The sequence below is a fragment of the Populus nigra genome, chromosome 1 (genome assembly GCF_951802175.1).
Source record: "Populus nigra chromosome 1, ddPopNigr1.1, whole genome shotgun sequence".
In the NCBI taxonomy this organism is placed as follows: domain Eukaryota; kingdom Viridiplantae; phylum Streptophyta; class Magnoliopsida; order Malpighiales; family Salicaceae; genus Populus; species Populus nigra.
In genome coordinates this window covers 9,967,153-9,982,632 of record NC_084852.1, presented here as the reverse complement: position 1 = coordinate 9,982,632, position 15,480 = coordinate 9,967,153, and the positions used below count along the sequence as shown (strand labels likewise).

The 15,480-nt window shown below is 32.3% G+C and overlaps 1 protein-coding gene across 10 annotated transcripts; it reads right to left on the bottom strand.

Moving 5' to 3' along the window:
- Positions 1–5,226: 5,226 nt before the first annotated feature.
- LOC133704783 (protein FLX-like 1) lies at positions 5,227–13,116 on the bottom strand. Of its 10 annotated transcripts, none has more exons than XM_062129787.1 (7): positions 12,788–13,114; positions 11,939–12,582; positions 11,696–11,859; positions 11,168–11,311; positions 8,371–11,063; positions 6,718–6,771; positions 5,227–5,675 (listed from the first exon to the last, which is right to left on the bottom strand). In XM_062129787.1, exons 2-5 carry the CDS (start codon positions 12,544–12,546, stop codon positions 11,029–11,031), a joined length of 951 nt encoding a protein of 316 aa, XP_061985771.1. In that variant the 5' UTR covers positions 12,547–12,582; positions 12,788–13,114; the 3' UTR covers positions 5,227–5,675; positions 6,718–6,771; positions 8,371–11,028. The 10 variants fall into 10 exon arrangements, with proteins under 10 accessions (XP_061985771.1, XP_061985763.1, XP_061985818.1 ...); XM_062129779.1 differs by having other exon boundaries at positions 10,964–11,063; XM_062129834.1 differs by having other exon boundaries at positions 10,964–11,063; positions 11,229–11,311.
- Between the last annotated feature and the right edge of the window lie 2,364 nt (positions 13,117–15,480).

The following is a 15,480-nucleotide window of genomic DNA, read 5'->3' as shown; positions in this document are numbered from 1 at the left end:
TATATATATATATATATATATATATATATAAAGATATAATCAAGCTAATATTTGAAGTTACCACGTGTTAATTTAGGATCCCGACCCTTGAAAAGCCCAATTTATGTGTAAAGTTTTTTTTCATAAAAAATGGCATATTAGAATAAAAACTACAAGGCATCACCCTTTTACTGTAACAAAAAATACTATGCACTCACTCACAATTTATTGTGGATTGGAGTGATGTATTTTTAGATAATTTTTATTTTGGTCCTCAAACTTTTATTTTATGTTATTTGGCCCTTTTAAGCTTAAATCAGCCTCCAATTGCATATTTTTTTAGGAGGGAGGATTGAATTGAAAGCTAAGGGACTGAAGTAAAACTCTTAAGTAACATGGGAGGTAGATTGAAAGTTTCATTAAAATATTCATTTTAATCCCCCATATTTTTTAGATATTAGGTGATCTATCTCTTGAATTTCAAGACAATATATTTTGGTACCTAACTTCATTTTCCTTTTTTTTCAGTCTTTTTCTGTTGGGAGAAGAGAGAAGGAGTCCCTGAATTCCGGTCTAGAGAGAGAAAGTGGTCGTTTGAGAAGATTTCAACCACTAAAACAGTTGATTTTTGTGTCAAAATATTCCATATAATAAGAGGGGGTTATGTTTAGGTTTTTTTATCTTGAAAACACCTAAAACAACATATCTAAGCTTGGAAAGAATTTTTGTTTCGAGTAGATTTTGGGTCTTGGGGTGAATTGTTAGCTTTTTGGTGGCTATGGATTGATTTAACAATGTCTCTAAGGTGTTTTCTAGGTATTTTGAGTAAAAAATAGGTTGAAAATGAGATTTTGGATGAAAAATAATAAAGGACCCCATTTTTCTAACTACCACAGTAGCCAGATTTTGGGTTTCCCATGTGACACGTAGTCTGCTGACCCAGGCGACGCGTTATTTTTTTTAACTATTTAGGGCGGATAACGTGTCATTCGATCTATTAAACTTAAAAAAAAGGCTCACGCGCATGTCATTGCTTTATTAGGCTAGGCACTAAGCCTCGCTTACCAAACTCAACAACTCCTGACATGGTTTTTTTTTTTTAATTTTTTGTCTTTTTAAAAAAAATGATGCATTATTTGTGTATATTTTTTCAAAAAAAATTTTATTTATGTTTTAATTAGATTGTGATTATTTTTAAATGATATTGGGTGTGTTTAATTTTTAGAGAGGTAAGTATGATTTATCTATGATTTTTTCTTAATTTTATACAGATTAATTTGTTTTTAATATTTATTTTTTTATAAGATTTTTCATATGTGCAGCCTTGCATTATTTTTTTAATTATTGTTCAATAAATTTTATGTGTTATATGTAGTCTTGCATTGTTTATATATATATATATATATATATATATATATATATATATATAATTATTGTTCAATAAATTTTAAATGTGTGTTAGTTTCTATTACAAATTTTATGTATTTTTCTATTACAAATTTATTTTGATAAAGGAGTTCATTAAACATAACCAAGTAAATTACTCGTGCTGCGATATTAGATAATTTGATCTTTATTTTTCGTTTGGTTTTCTCAATTTCATTTTTGTTTATTTTTAATGAATTTTTCTTTTCATTACTTTACACAATGGTTATTGGGTTGTTTAATTATATACATGTATAAGTTTTTCAATTTACATATAGGAGTTTATATATATATATATATATATAGAATCTGGTGGAGGAAACTATTTGACCAATGCTTGCCCTATAAAGTTTAAAGGTTTTAGGTACACTTGGATAGCTTTCTCTTGGAGGGGATTTATTTTCTAAAATGAGTGTTTGAAGTATGTACCATACTCATTTTATACATTGAATCCAAACACATAGATGGATATATAAAATATTTTTGCAAACACTTAACCAAGTTATCCAAGTCCTTGCAGTAATTAGAAATTGTCAAATATTTGTTACTCTTTACTTGCTAAAGTTTTTGAGACTTCACTTCTCATCCAGAAGTTAGGTTTCCATGTTTTTTTTGTTTATCATACTATTTTTTATTTTAAGTTGCTCAAATAATACATATTTTAGATTGATGTCTTTTTTCATTTTACAATTTGATTCTTATATAAATTTGAGACAATTTAAGTAATTTTTTTACATATTACTTATTTGTCACTTGCAAACCAAATCATATTTTTTTTAATGCTATCAGTTCTTGATTACATGCTTAGAAAATGTTTTTTTTCCTTTCAAATATCTCACAATTAAAAACAAAAACAGCGCGTATTTTCATAAGTAGCCGATTATAACTAACTAGGGTGCAATCTATCTAGTCACCCTCTACTGTTTGTTAATCCTCGTTATAAGCTGTCACACTGTGTTCCAAATCCCATCCAGAGCACTACCAAAAACTGAGCAGCAAACAAGATTTTAACCAGATGTGTGAAGAAGAGATGAAGCAAGATACGGCACATGGTACTACCAAAGATTTAAGCAAATATCCAAAGAAAAAACCAGATGCGTGAAGAAGAGATGAAGCAACCACCACTTGTCTACCAGACATAAGGATTCCAGAAGAACTCTGGGCCTTTGCAAATCCACATAAAACAGCAACAGTCCCGCGGTAATGGGTGGCAGCAAGGGAGGTGCAATTTTAACCAGGCTCTGGAAATATTGGTTTTAAGATATGCACCAGCCAGTACAGGAAGAAGCACAACCTGTGTCCATAGCCACCGCATATGTCAAAGCTACTCGACTTCATAGATACATGATATTTTTTGATACATTGATGGTTATCAATTTACTCTTTTTATTATTCTTTTAATGACTAACCTCTACTTTTTCCATCTTGCATGGATCTGGAGAAACCAAACGTGCCAAGTGCTATCATTGATCAAGACTCATCTCCATTTTGTTGGGTCGCCTGCTAGTTTAACAGTATTTTATAGTTAATCGGTTGGTTATGCGTAATATTATTATATTTATGTAAATATATATTTATTATTAATAAAAACTTAGTTTATTTTTAATATTTATATAATATTAGATTAATGAATCTAATATTTGATTTATGAATCTAGAGTAAAGATATAGTTCATGGGATAAAAATGTTTTGCAAAGAAAATTATAAAGCTATTATAACTATAAGATTCTTATTGCATCAAAACATTGTTCCTTAAATATTCTTAGTCGATGCTCTCTTAAATTTTAAATATTCATTAGAGTCATAAAGACTGATACATATTGTATTATTTTCTTTATGAAAGAAAGCAGTTCTTCTCAAAAGTTGAGATATAAAAAATACCTACAACTAATATATAAGTGATTGTCATAAGATATGTATATTGAACTGATAATTTTATATGGAGATATCACATGTATCTATAGAAAGATATTCATTCATTCATGGATGCTTGGACAAAATATTTTGTAAAGAAAATTAAAAACATAATGTTATCTTGGTAAAAGTAACCCTAGATGAATTAAAGAAAATGTTTCATACATTTTCAAATAGTATTAATTATTAAATCTTTGTTGAAGGTAAAAACGATTAGAAAAGAGTATCAATTCTTTTATATATATATATATATATATATAGAGAGAGAGAGAGAGAGAGAGAGAGAGAGAGAGAGAGAGAGAGAGAGAGAGAGAGAGAGAGAGAGAGAGAGAGAGAGAGAGAGAGAGAGAGAGAGAGAGAGAGAGAGAGACGCAATAAAGTCTATAGCCTTCCATAATTATTGACAATAAGGGTGGTCTTGGTTAGGAGAGAGCAAAAAAACTAAAAAACCGATTAAATCAAGAAAACCAAAAAAAATAGCCGAAAAAATCAAATCGAAAAAAACTGATTAAAATTTTGAAAAAACTGGCCGGTTCGGTTTGGTTTCGGTTTTATAAGCAAAAAACCGAACCGAACCCAAAAAACTAGAAAAAAACCGAGCCAAACTTAGCCAAAACCGAGAAAACCGAGCAAAACCGGTTTGAACCGGTTTTTTCTCTAAAAATCGAACCAAACCGAAACTGATCGGTTTGACCCGATTTCGGTGTTTTTTTTTTTAAATTTTCAGTTTAGTTATTTTTTGATAAAATTCAAATGGAATAAAAAATAATCACCTCTGGTCGTGGATCGGTTGGCCCTCCTTTTTGCTTAGGCCTTCTCTTTATTAGATGGAATAAATAGGTGTGGCGGGCCTCCTCCAGTATTGTTTTTTTCCTTTCTTTTTTATAGGTGCGAATTACCTGTCATCAAGATATTTTTAAAAAAGAAAGAAAAACAAACAGATTACCTGCTCCACCTTTTCTTTTTCTTTTTACTGTCATCAACCTTCTTTTTTTTATTTCTTTTTCTTTTTTATAGGTGCGAATTACCTGTCATCAACCTTCTTTTTTAAGAAAAAAATACAAACAGACTACCTTTTTTCCTGCTATTTAATTAAAAATATTAACCTCACAGTACTCAAACCCCCGACCCCGACCTTCTATTAGTGATCGACATTCAAAAAACATATCAGCCTTGTATACTCTCTCTCTATATATATATATATATGAACTCCGGCAGGCTGTACAATAAATATAGTAAATATATGTTGGTATAATAAAGTCTACTTACCGATCTCTCTTAATTGAGCCATCATATCTTACATATAACTTCAAAGATTTAATATATTCTGAGCATTATTTTTCACACAAGCAGACCATCTTTGTTGTCGAAAAAAGAAAAAACTGGATATTATTAATACTAAAGCCACCTGATTATTCAACTCCCAAAACCCTATAATTTTTTAGGTGTTTAAAACAGTAATAAAAATTATTTTTAAAAATATTTTTTATTAAAAATAATATATATATTTTTATTTTTTATATTAATATATAAAAAGTAAAAACAATCTTAAAAGCACTAAAATAATTAATTTTAAAAATAATCAAGAATTGACAAAACAATTATGCAAGCAAGAACTGATAGACCAGATATTTCAAGCACAAAAAGGAAATATATATATATATATATATATATATATATATATATATATATATATAAAAGTTCGAACAATTATTTGCACTGGATTAGCATGCTTACGACACCAAGATAACTTTGCCCAGCATGCCATGATAAACAAGAGCATGCCCCCTCGCTCGCATTAAAATCCAAAATATGTCATCACAGAACGACAAAAAAACTAGCATTGAATTTTGTTTTTGAACCAAGGTATCCCATAAAGACGTGAGAAGATAGATCAGGATACTGGGATCTTTCGAATATCTTTCCTTCCATTAGTGGTATCTGTTTGTATTTTTCAGAAATACAATATGAAAAAAACCTACGTGTTTTATGATTATACATGAAAATGCTCAAGATGACTGCTACTTGACTCCTGCAAATTTTACCAGTATCATGTATGGCGTGACCTTGAAGAATCCAAGATAGACAGAATCGAAGAAAATCATTGTATTAATTCTTTCTTCGATAGCAAACTGAACTTTTGCCAATCAAACAAGGCCTTGCACATCCTTGCCAAGAAACCTTCTCTAAAGGAATTGATGGAAGCCTCAAAAACTTATTGCAACCACAGATGTGGCTGCCACCGCAATCGACAGACCGAGGTTGCGAGTACAAGAGCATCTTGGATTGATCCCAATTAGAGTGCCAAATATGACTTTGGTTGCATATTGTTATCTGTGCCTCTCAGACAGCAGAACCTGTGAAGAGGATAACTTGTTAAATGTGATAGATGAATGCTATCAATCTGAAAATAACCATGCAAAAGTAATCGCAAAAAACACTTAAGAATTCAGATTTGATCCAAAGTTTATTAGCAAGCAATCTATAGGTCAGTTGGGAGATCCTGATAAATCTCTACAAAGAATTACAGAGGCAACACTAGATGAAAGAACAATAGAGCAGATCTTTGGCTGCTGTAAAGCTAGAGTAATGTGAGCAAATACAAAACCCAAAGATTTGACTTGGATGAAGTATTTGCTCACATTGACCAAACAAGACTTGACCAGAAAAGAAACAATAACTGGCAGTTCTATATACCAGCCAGTTGAGCTGGCATGAATGAAAAAAACATTGGCTGGCTGAAGATTAGACTGGAAGGTCGTACTTATCTTCACAAGTTTTTAAATTCACCAGCATGGATCTGCATGTATATGGTCTAAAAGACCACCAGATTAGTGGTCCCAAAAGTTAATAAGACATTCTTATCCCAGCAAATCCCAGGAAAAGTAACTCCGTTTTGGAAACACGCTTCTCATTCTACTAGTGCCCAAACCAGAGTAGTTCACCCAGCAAGTTTTGCAAACAAAGCAAGCTGCTCATGAAAACCTTGAATTTCAGCTGAATAAAGTATCAACTTGTATTTGCTTATCAATCCCAAAAAAGAAACTTAAAACTTGATTTTAGACCTCATATATTGATGCACCAAACTTGAAAAAAACTAATACTGTCTCATTTACTCTCATAACCAGGTCCATGAGCAAGCTCTCGGGTAAATTCACTATCAGAGTTCTCATAGGTGTACATGTTAATTAATCTAACTGGTTTCATTATCTTTAATCAAATTAAAAAAAAAATTGTTGTTTTCTCTATACAAGCCTCAGTCTTTCAGATGGATGGTTGCAGGGGCAGAAGATAATGTCAGTTTCATAACCAAAATATGACAGGAGTACCACAACCAAAGAAAACAAAACTATAAGAGAGAGAGGGAAGGAGGGGGAGAGAGAGAATGATTTAACATACCCCATGATCCACCATGGTGAAGGCAACAATTTGATGGCTAAAAGGTCATGAGCCCTAAACAAGAAACACAAAAGTATCAAAGTATCAAACACACTTATCGTAGAGAAGGTAACAGCACTGCTGAACATAAAAAAATAAAAATAAAATAAGAAAACATCAAATAGACATGAGAACATGTCAAAGGTGGAACAAATCCTAAATGCTTGAAAAAAATAAATAATAATACTGTCATGTAAATATGAACTGGTAGATAGAAGGCATCCACCTGAGATACAACTAAACACCATTCTCAAGGAAAAAAAAATATATAAATAACACTAACAAAAATAATAGAAATGGATGGAGCATTATAACTTATAAGACCCTATGTACCATCTACAAAATATAGTAAAAAACAATGCAACTACAGTAAATGCCAGGAATACTAATATAGTGGAAAATATTAAAAGGTAAGCATCAATACAAGCACACATTTATACTTTACATCTCTGCAAAATAAAGTAAAATATTTTGCTAAACACATGCTGCTCAATCAAATATTAGCTTTTCTAGAGACTAAATGTCAACAGGAAAAATAACTTTCAAATTCAACACACAATATACTGAATTGACAAATGAAAATCAAGACAGGAAATGAGCCTGTAAAAAAAAAAAAAAAAACAGCAGTGCATCACTCGTCCTGAAGTGGTTGTTGTAAACTATACAGGCTCAGAACCCTACTTGATTTTTCAATCTGAATCTAGCCAACTAAAATCCTTCCAGTTTAGATTTTTTTTTTATATGTAGGTAAGAGGGATTGATCCCTATTCAGATTGCAATGTTTACAATCATACTAAGGACACTCCTCTCAACTCAGCCAACAAAGACCAGTTTCAGATTTTATCAAGTCAAGACAAATGTGAACCACGTAGTGAGTGAAAAGAAGGACAAATCTCCAAAACATATGCTCTCACATATGCTTATAACACCTATCCAAAATCAACAAAGAAGCACTAATACCAACAAGACAATGACTGATGATGCTGCCAACATATTCACATCTGTCAGGATACATACTCATTATAGATGAATTCGACATCACAACACATTTTCTAGTTTTATCCTTCCAGCAGTAAAACTCAGTCAAGATGCTGCTTCCTAGAGAGTTCATCACTCTTACATTATTGCCTGTATAAATTAAGTTAACATCAAACCATCAATGCAAATCCCTTCATTTAATTGTTTCTCCTATTATTTATCATCCTCCTGCACTATCACGATCAGGAAGTGCCCCTAAAACTTGCATGCAAAAAAGTAAAAAAAAAAAATTCTTAAAAACAAAATTATGAACAAAAAAAAGAAGCAAACCAACAGCTTCCCAATCAACGAAATACAATATATAATAGGAATAGAACACGAGACAGCTAGCAATATCCATATGGCTTCAAACATGGCTACCAGAAGACAGCTCAAGCAGTCTATTTTCTTGACTTTGAAATGCCTCAACCATTGATTACAAAAGGCTCCCTATCATATGCTACAACCAAGAGATTGGCACCAAGCTACTAGTGTACTTACAGGGAAAGAAATTAAAAACATTTTGACTGGGAAAAAAACGAGGGAAAGGAGATACAAATAAAAGACAGCATACTCACAGAAATTTATATCACTTACTTGACCATAAACCTCATCTTGTAGCTTCACAGTGGAACATGTCTTGCAGAATGACCAGCATACCTTGGCCAACGAATAAGAGTCTAACGAACACTCGGCCACTGATATTTTAAACGAGATGAATTCATAGAATCCATTTCAAAGGGGAAAATGAATGATGTGTCTCCACATAGCCAACTCCACATGATAGACTAGTAGAGAAGGCCTCCCATTCAGGAACTGAGAGCTTCCAACTTAAAAGTTCAGTTCCATTTTCAAAGCTTATTTCTCACCTTAGTCATAATGGGAAATTCACTGTTGCAGGAATGACAAATCATCTAATGGTGAGGGGAGATATATCTTCTACCTTGGCAAACAATGCAATTCTGTAATAGGAAGTTTGTTTTCGTGTTTCTTTTTTCCCTTTCTGAAAGGGGGAGGGGAACATTGAGCTCTCCCTCATAGAAGCAACAAACTTTGACTAAATCCAAATAACTAGCCTGACATCAGTGCTCCAAGATCCCAGAGGAAATAAATACAATGCCATCATAAAGGAAAGGAGTAAAACAAGCCACCTAAGAACTATGCCAAACTGCTATAGGTTTGCTTGACTGCATGGTCCTGGTCGCAGAAGGTGAAGAAATGAAGATAGTATATATGTACACAAAAGCTAAATTACCTAAAAGGTTAGTGCAAGTAACAGCTATAAACAAATTATATGTAAAACTAGGTCAGCTCTAGGATGTTAGAATATTACATAAGTCAATTCACTTTTGGACTTGGTTAATAATATTTAAGAAATATGTGCATGAAATTTTGGAATTGATTACCATTTTAAGCTTGATTTAGGCTTGTCTTGCTACTGACTAAACCCTGAATTTTACACCTTTTTGAAGCCTAAAACCTGATTATTTTGTAACTATCAACCATCAATATGAGGAACCCCTTTTAAACCTAAATTCATTTGTCTAGCAATTCCTGCAACCCGATTATCAAGTTCCAAATACAGCCCCTGTGTTCCTTTAAAGCCTCAACCAATTCAAACCTAACCAGACTAGCCCTAAGATCATACTTCTATCATTCCGAACCTTAAATCCTGAACTTTCATATACAGTTCCCAATCAGAACATAAAGTATAATAGAAGGATTCTTCAAGACAGTCTGGCATCAAAACAACTACGAGAGCATCTTACTCTGAATAGTAAGAATCTCATACCAGTTAGAGATTAGTCAAGATTTGAAGTGTAATAAGAAGAAAATTTGCAGAGCAATGCCACAGTGCAGTTGTCAAATGGACTTAGAAGTATAAAGTATAAACACTAGACTGAAACATGGAAGTATAAAACTAGACTGCAACAAGGTAGCTAACTGAAGAACCAAGCAAAGATCTCAAAAGTGGTAATGATTTGAATTTGATCACACATCTCTAGAGTAATTCCCTTGGTCAATACGAAAGAAGATTAGGTTTCAAGACAAGAACTGCTTGAAATGTAGGTGTATCCCAGGTCAATTGCTTTAGCTTAACACTTGTCCTTTTCTCCAGAGACAGAAGAAAAGGAGAAAAGAGGGTGGTGGAAAAATGGCATCCTAAAGAACAAGCTGTAAATTTAATAAAAATAGTAACCAATCAAAGGATAGATGGTTTCATCACCTGCTCAATGGCAGGTCAGAGGTCCCCAGGTTTACTTATACTGTACATTGAAGATGCTCTCAAAACAGCAACACCATCCTAATGGTCAAGGATGCATCCTAACAAACTAGCTGTAAACTTACTGGAAGTTATAACAGATAATTATTGATGGCTCATCGACAACTCAATGGCAGATCAAACATCCCCAGTTAAGTTCATTTGAACCTTGAAGATGCTCACCAAATAGCAACTTTATCCAAATTCTACCATTTTAGTTGCTAAAACTACCATCAGATTCCAGAGATCAAAGTTAACAGATTCCAGAGATCAAAGCTTCTTTCTATATTTTGGAAAGAAATTAATATCTGGAACAAAAAAAAATACTAAGCAGAAGCTTTTGAGCTAAGATCTGAAGTAAACCAACTAAGGTCTGCAAGAAAGTGGAGCTAGAAGAAGGCTAAACTTCACAATAACAATTATCAGAAAGTGCCTCAGAGTAAACTCCAGAAGTTCAGGTGATCACAGAGCAAAATATTTAACATAACCCAGTTGCTCATCCAACACACGGTGTCCTAAAGTTTAGTGGCACCTGAATATGGTACTTGTCTCAAAAATAGGATACTCAGCAATTTGGATGACTTCACAACCAAATGCCTCACAACTGAGAAGCATAATAACCAATATACAGCTGTGAAGCATGCATATCTGACCCTTTACAGTACATGAATTGGAATTCATGAATCCAAGCATGGACTAAACACACACACCAAAATGCATTAAAAGAATAGGAGTTTATGCAAACATTTGCAGTAGAAGATGACAAATCAATGTAGTGCACTGCACCCCAAAAATAATATGAACTGTCATTATTAGCAGGTACAACTTCATCAAGTGAAACAGATGAGCACGACTCTTAAAATAAGCATACTGAGAAAACAGTTCAAACCCAAACCCAAGTATCTAAGGAAGTGCAGCCTAAGATACCATTTGAAACACATCTTAGCTTGGTCTGAAAGCCAATCTATCTGGGTCCTTGAGCTCGCTGCATATCATATGCACCCCAGGAACCAGGTCCAGCTCCATACTGCGGAAAACTTTCAGCATTAGCTTGCACCTGAAGTTTTTCCAGAATGAGAAACATCAAAACTCATTTCCCAGAACATAAACAAGCATACAAGTGCAACTCACCTACAAGTATGCGTGCACAGATGCATAAATATAAATTTGGAAACACACATCGAGATCTTACAGGATTCATGCCGTAGACAGCCTGATATGGATTTGCTGTGTATCCAGTTTCCGGATTTCCGTAATTTGCATTATAAGCTGCAGCTGCAGAGAAAACTTAAGATTATGAAAACTAAGAACCAAATGTCAACAAAAGTGATGCATCAAGCTCTAGAGTGAAAATAGAAACTAAATAAAGGCAATCCATAAAAATTGCTTGTTTAAGAAATTGATCTCCTTTAAGACACTTAAAATCAGACACACCAGTTGAACTCATCCATCATCTGAGATGAATAAAATCACCTAAAACACTAGCCTTTAAAAGCAGTTAAAACATACAAAAAAAAAAGGATTATGCAAGTTTGAACAAGTGATTTCTGTCCTTTGTTTTTCACATTCAAAGTACATTTTGACTTGTTTCCAACCTCACCAACCAACTCAATCAATTTAACAACACGAACCCCATTAAGGATTCAAACAAGAGAGTACCTGGATTTCCTATAGCAGCGGCAGCACGAGCTCTCTTCTCTGCATTAGCAATCTCTGCCCGAAGCTTCTCCATCTCCCGAGCCATGCCAACCAGTTTTTTCTCCATCACCACACCATGCTCGTAATTCTCCGCATAGCCTTTCTTCTCATACTCGATGGCAGCTCTACATGCAAAAAAGAAGAAGAAGAAATTCAGGGCTCAAATTACATTGCACTAAATAATAGAGATCATGCTGCTTTTACCGCGCACGCTGCAGTTCCTGCTTCATATTCTCAATTTCAGCCTTCACAGATGGCACTTGTTGCAAATCTACATTATACCTAGCCAAATCTTGACTCATCGCCTGCATCCGACCCGTAAGCTCCTGCTTTGCATCAGTAAGTTCTTTAATATCAGAACGCACATGATGAAGCTCATTCCGCATAGCTTCCACCCCACGAAGATCCATCTTCATCCTCAGAGACTTCTCATGCAACTCCCTCATCTGAACATCCTTCTCAGCATGAAATGCATCCCCAAAATGTGCCATCCTATGCAACTCATGCTGTGCAGCTTCCAATTCCTGCTTTAATGCAACATGGGTCGCAGCTAGGCGCTGGTTGTCAGCTAATAAAACTTGAATATCTTGGTGCTGGACTGCAAGACGATCCTCAAACATAACGTGATGAGGAGGAAGGCGCCTGGGGTCCATCCCAAACTGGGGATCTCTCATATCCTCTAATAAACCTGGATGAGGGGGCAATGGTCCGAGTCCCCTGCCAAAGCGAGCCTCATGTATGGCAGCCGGTGGTAGTGAAGGGTGAGGTCCACCTTTCATGGGCAGAGGCGGTCCTCGATTTCTCCCAGACATATTTTTACTGTTTATTAATTAAGGAAATTTCCAAACCTGAAAATTATAACCAACAAACACTATTGCAATAAATTTTTAAGACAAAATCAGCATAGCAATGTTCTAAATCTCAAATTTGTAACAGACTAAACCCTAAAAAAATAAAGAAAAGGATAGGTGTGATCGAATAATGAATAAATTAAGAATTAGGGGAATCAAGAAAATGTTGGAAAATAATAATTAGCAGTGTAGAATTACTGACCTTTGGAGGAGAGGAGAGGAGAGGAATTTGGCTGATTGAAAGACACTAAAGAGAGGGGATAATTATAATCAGCGGGTGAATATATATATATATATATATATATATATATATATATATAAAATTATATTCTATTTCTATGATGCTAATTAGTTAATTAATTAAACTAATTAAAACCTAAAGTCAAATTTGGATGGATGGATGGATGGATGCCTGGGTAAAGTGAGAGAGGATACGTTGAAGAAGAAAGAAAACAAAGGTCTGGGAACCCAACTGATTGAGAACGGAAGAAGAGAAGACAGGTTTTTATTGTTCTTTTCTTTTTTAATTCTTCATTTGTTTCCTTGATATTTATACTTTTTTATTTTATTTGAAATGGATTATGAAACTGAAGGGTTTTTTTTTTTAAGATTTAGTATTTATTTTTTCATTGTTAATTTTTTTTTAATTTTATTTTATATATATATATATATATATATATATATATATATATATTATATCAATTTCACTTTATTTGTATGTTAGATTCCATCTTTATTTTTTTTATTTTGATATTTTTTTTAGATATAATTATTTTTTTATTTTATCTTTTAATATTAAATTAAATTTTTTTATTCATTATTCAATATTTGATTTGTTAAGAATTAAATTTTATGAATTTTTTAAATAAAAGACTTCCAGTTTAATGACCAGGTTTAAAAGTTTGAAAAGTTAATATGAGTTTATTTTTGTTTAATTATTTTTTTTAATTTTATTATTCGACATTGGTTTTTTTTTTTTTTAAGATATAGGCTTTGTAGTTTTCTTTGTTTTTCTTTAATCAGGTTATCATAACCTTATCACTTGAACTATAGATTTGACAGGTTGACCCGGGATTGCTCCGCTCTTAATATCAAGGTTATAAGTTTGTCATATTAACTCGAGTAAGTTCATGTTAGTTTTTTTTTCCTTTTCTTATCCTATTTTGTCTTTCGTGTTTAATTGTCTAAGAATTTAGCTGCATTGTTTATTTTTTAAAAAACAATTTCTTAGATTATCTTGATCATTTTTTTAATTGATTCATTTATTGTTGTTGCTTTTTTTATCATTTAATTAAAAATAAAATTATCTTATTTGATCTAGTAGGATCTATAACTCGAGTCATAGATTTTTCTTCATGCTTTAAGATGTGCTTGAGACATTAGAGCATTATTTTTTTATGACAAAAATATGAGTCGGCTCGTTATGTAGCATGGGTCAACATTATGTTAAAAACTAAAACTAAAAGCCATAGTAAAATATTGTGGATTGTAAATTTATGAAAAAAATATGAGTCGGCTCGTCGCGTAGCCTGGGCCAATATTCTTTGAAAAACTAAAACTAAAAGCCATAGTAAAATATTGTGGATTGTGAAAGGATTCATTGTAAATTCAGATAGTAATTCCTTTTATTTTATCTTTAAATTTTTTGAGTTTTTTTTTAATTTGATCTTTTCACAGTTTATTAATTTAGAATTAAACTTCTTGATTTGTTTTATGTTTTTTTTTCGGGTTATCATGGCTCAAAAAAATATCTCAACATTAAATTGGTTTTTGATTTTACAAAAAGTAATTTGATTTGATAGTTAAAAATTATAAATGAGGGGATCAAAATTGAAAGTTAGGTAAAATGCTAGCTTTTTATTTAAAAATATGATTTTTTAGAAAAAAATTACCATCATTTCACATTTGGTGATTTGATTTCATGATCTAGCTCGTATTGTTTTCTTTTGAGTTATCATAATCTTAGAAAAATATCCTAAGATTGAGTTGGTTTTCAATTTTACAAAAAAAAAATCAATTTTGTTGTTTGAGAAAAATTAAAAATTAGGGGACCGAAAATTAAAACCTTGGTGAAATGACAATCATTTTTAGATTTATTTTATTCACATTCCAGCCCCATAGTTTGTGAAAAGAGAGAAAAAGAGAGTCACTAGATTACATTGAAGAAGAAAAAAGTTGTCATTAATCATGTTTCAATAACTAAAACACGTCATTTTTAGTATCAACAAGTTCTATTTTTTCTGACGAATGTCATTGAGTTGTTTTTTGTATCTCATATTACAGGAATGCAAATCATGCTTTTGAAATATTTTTCGAATGAAGACAAATTTTAAGTATTTTATCGATTAAACATTGTTTTGAAATTAGATATAGTGTTATTGATATTTATGAGATGTTTCTCTGTGTTTTTAGATGAAGAAATGCTTGAAAAATAATGTTTTTGTGTCCAAAAAAGGTGGGTGATTTTCCAACGATTCGAGGTGGCTACAGTTGAAATTATATTGTGATATATTGTTTGCCACTACAGACAACGTGTTATCTAATTTAATTAAAAAAAATAAGTGAATGACTCGTTATCCATTCATTCAAATTAGAAATGAGCTAACAAGCTTGTGCTACCATGCCCATATGCGTCATTTTTAGTATCAACGACTTTTTATTTTTTCTGACGAATGTTATTAAGGTGTTTTTTGCATCTCATATTACAGGAATGCAGATCATGCTTTTGGAATATTTTTCGAATGAAGACAAATTTTAAGTATTTTATCGATTAAACATTGTTTTGAAATTAGATATAGTGTCATTGATATTTATGAGATGTTTCTCTGTGTTTTTAGATGAAGAAATGCTTGAAAAATAATGTTTTTGTGTCCAAAAAAGGTGGGTGATTTTCCA

Coding starts and splice junctions, on each gene's coding strand:
- LOC133704783 (XM_062129770.1), bottom strand. CDS start 12,546: ATGTCTGGGAGAAATCGAGGACCGCCTCTGCCCATGAAAGGTGGACCT. Junction 11,860..11,938: donor CAGGAACTGCAGCGTGCGCG/GTAAAAGCAGCA, acceptor TTTTGCATGTAG/AGCTGCCATCGAGTATGAGA. Junction 11,064..11,167: donor CTGTGCACGCATACTTGTAG/GTGAGTTGCACT, acceptor AGTTTTCCGCAG/TATGGAGCTGGACCTGGTTC.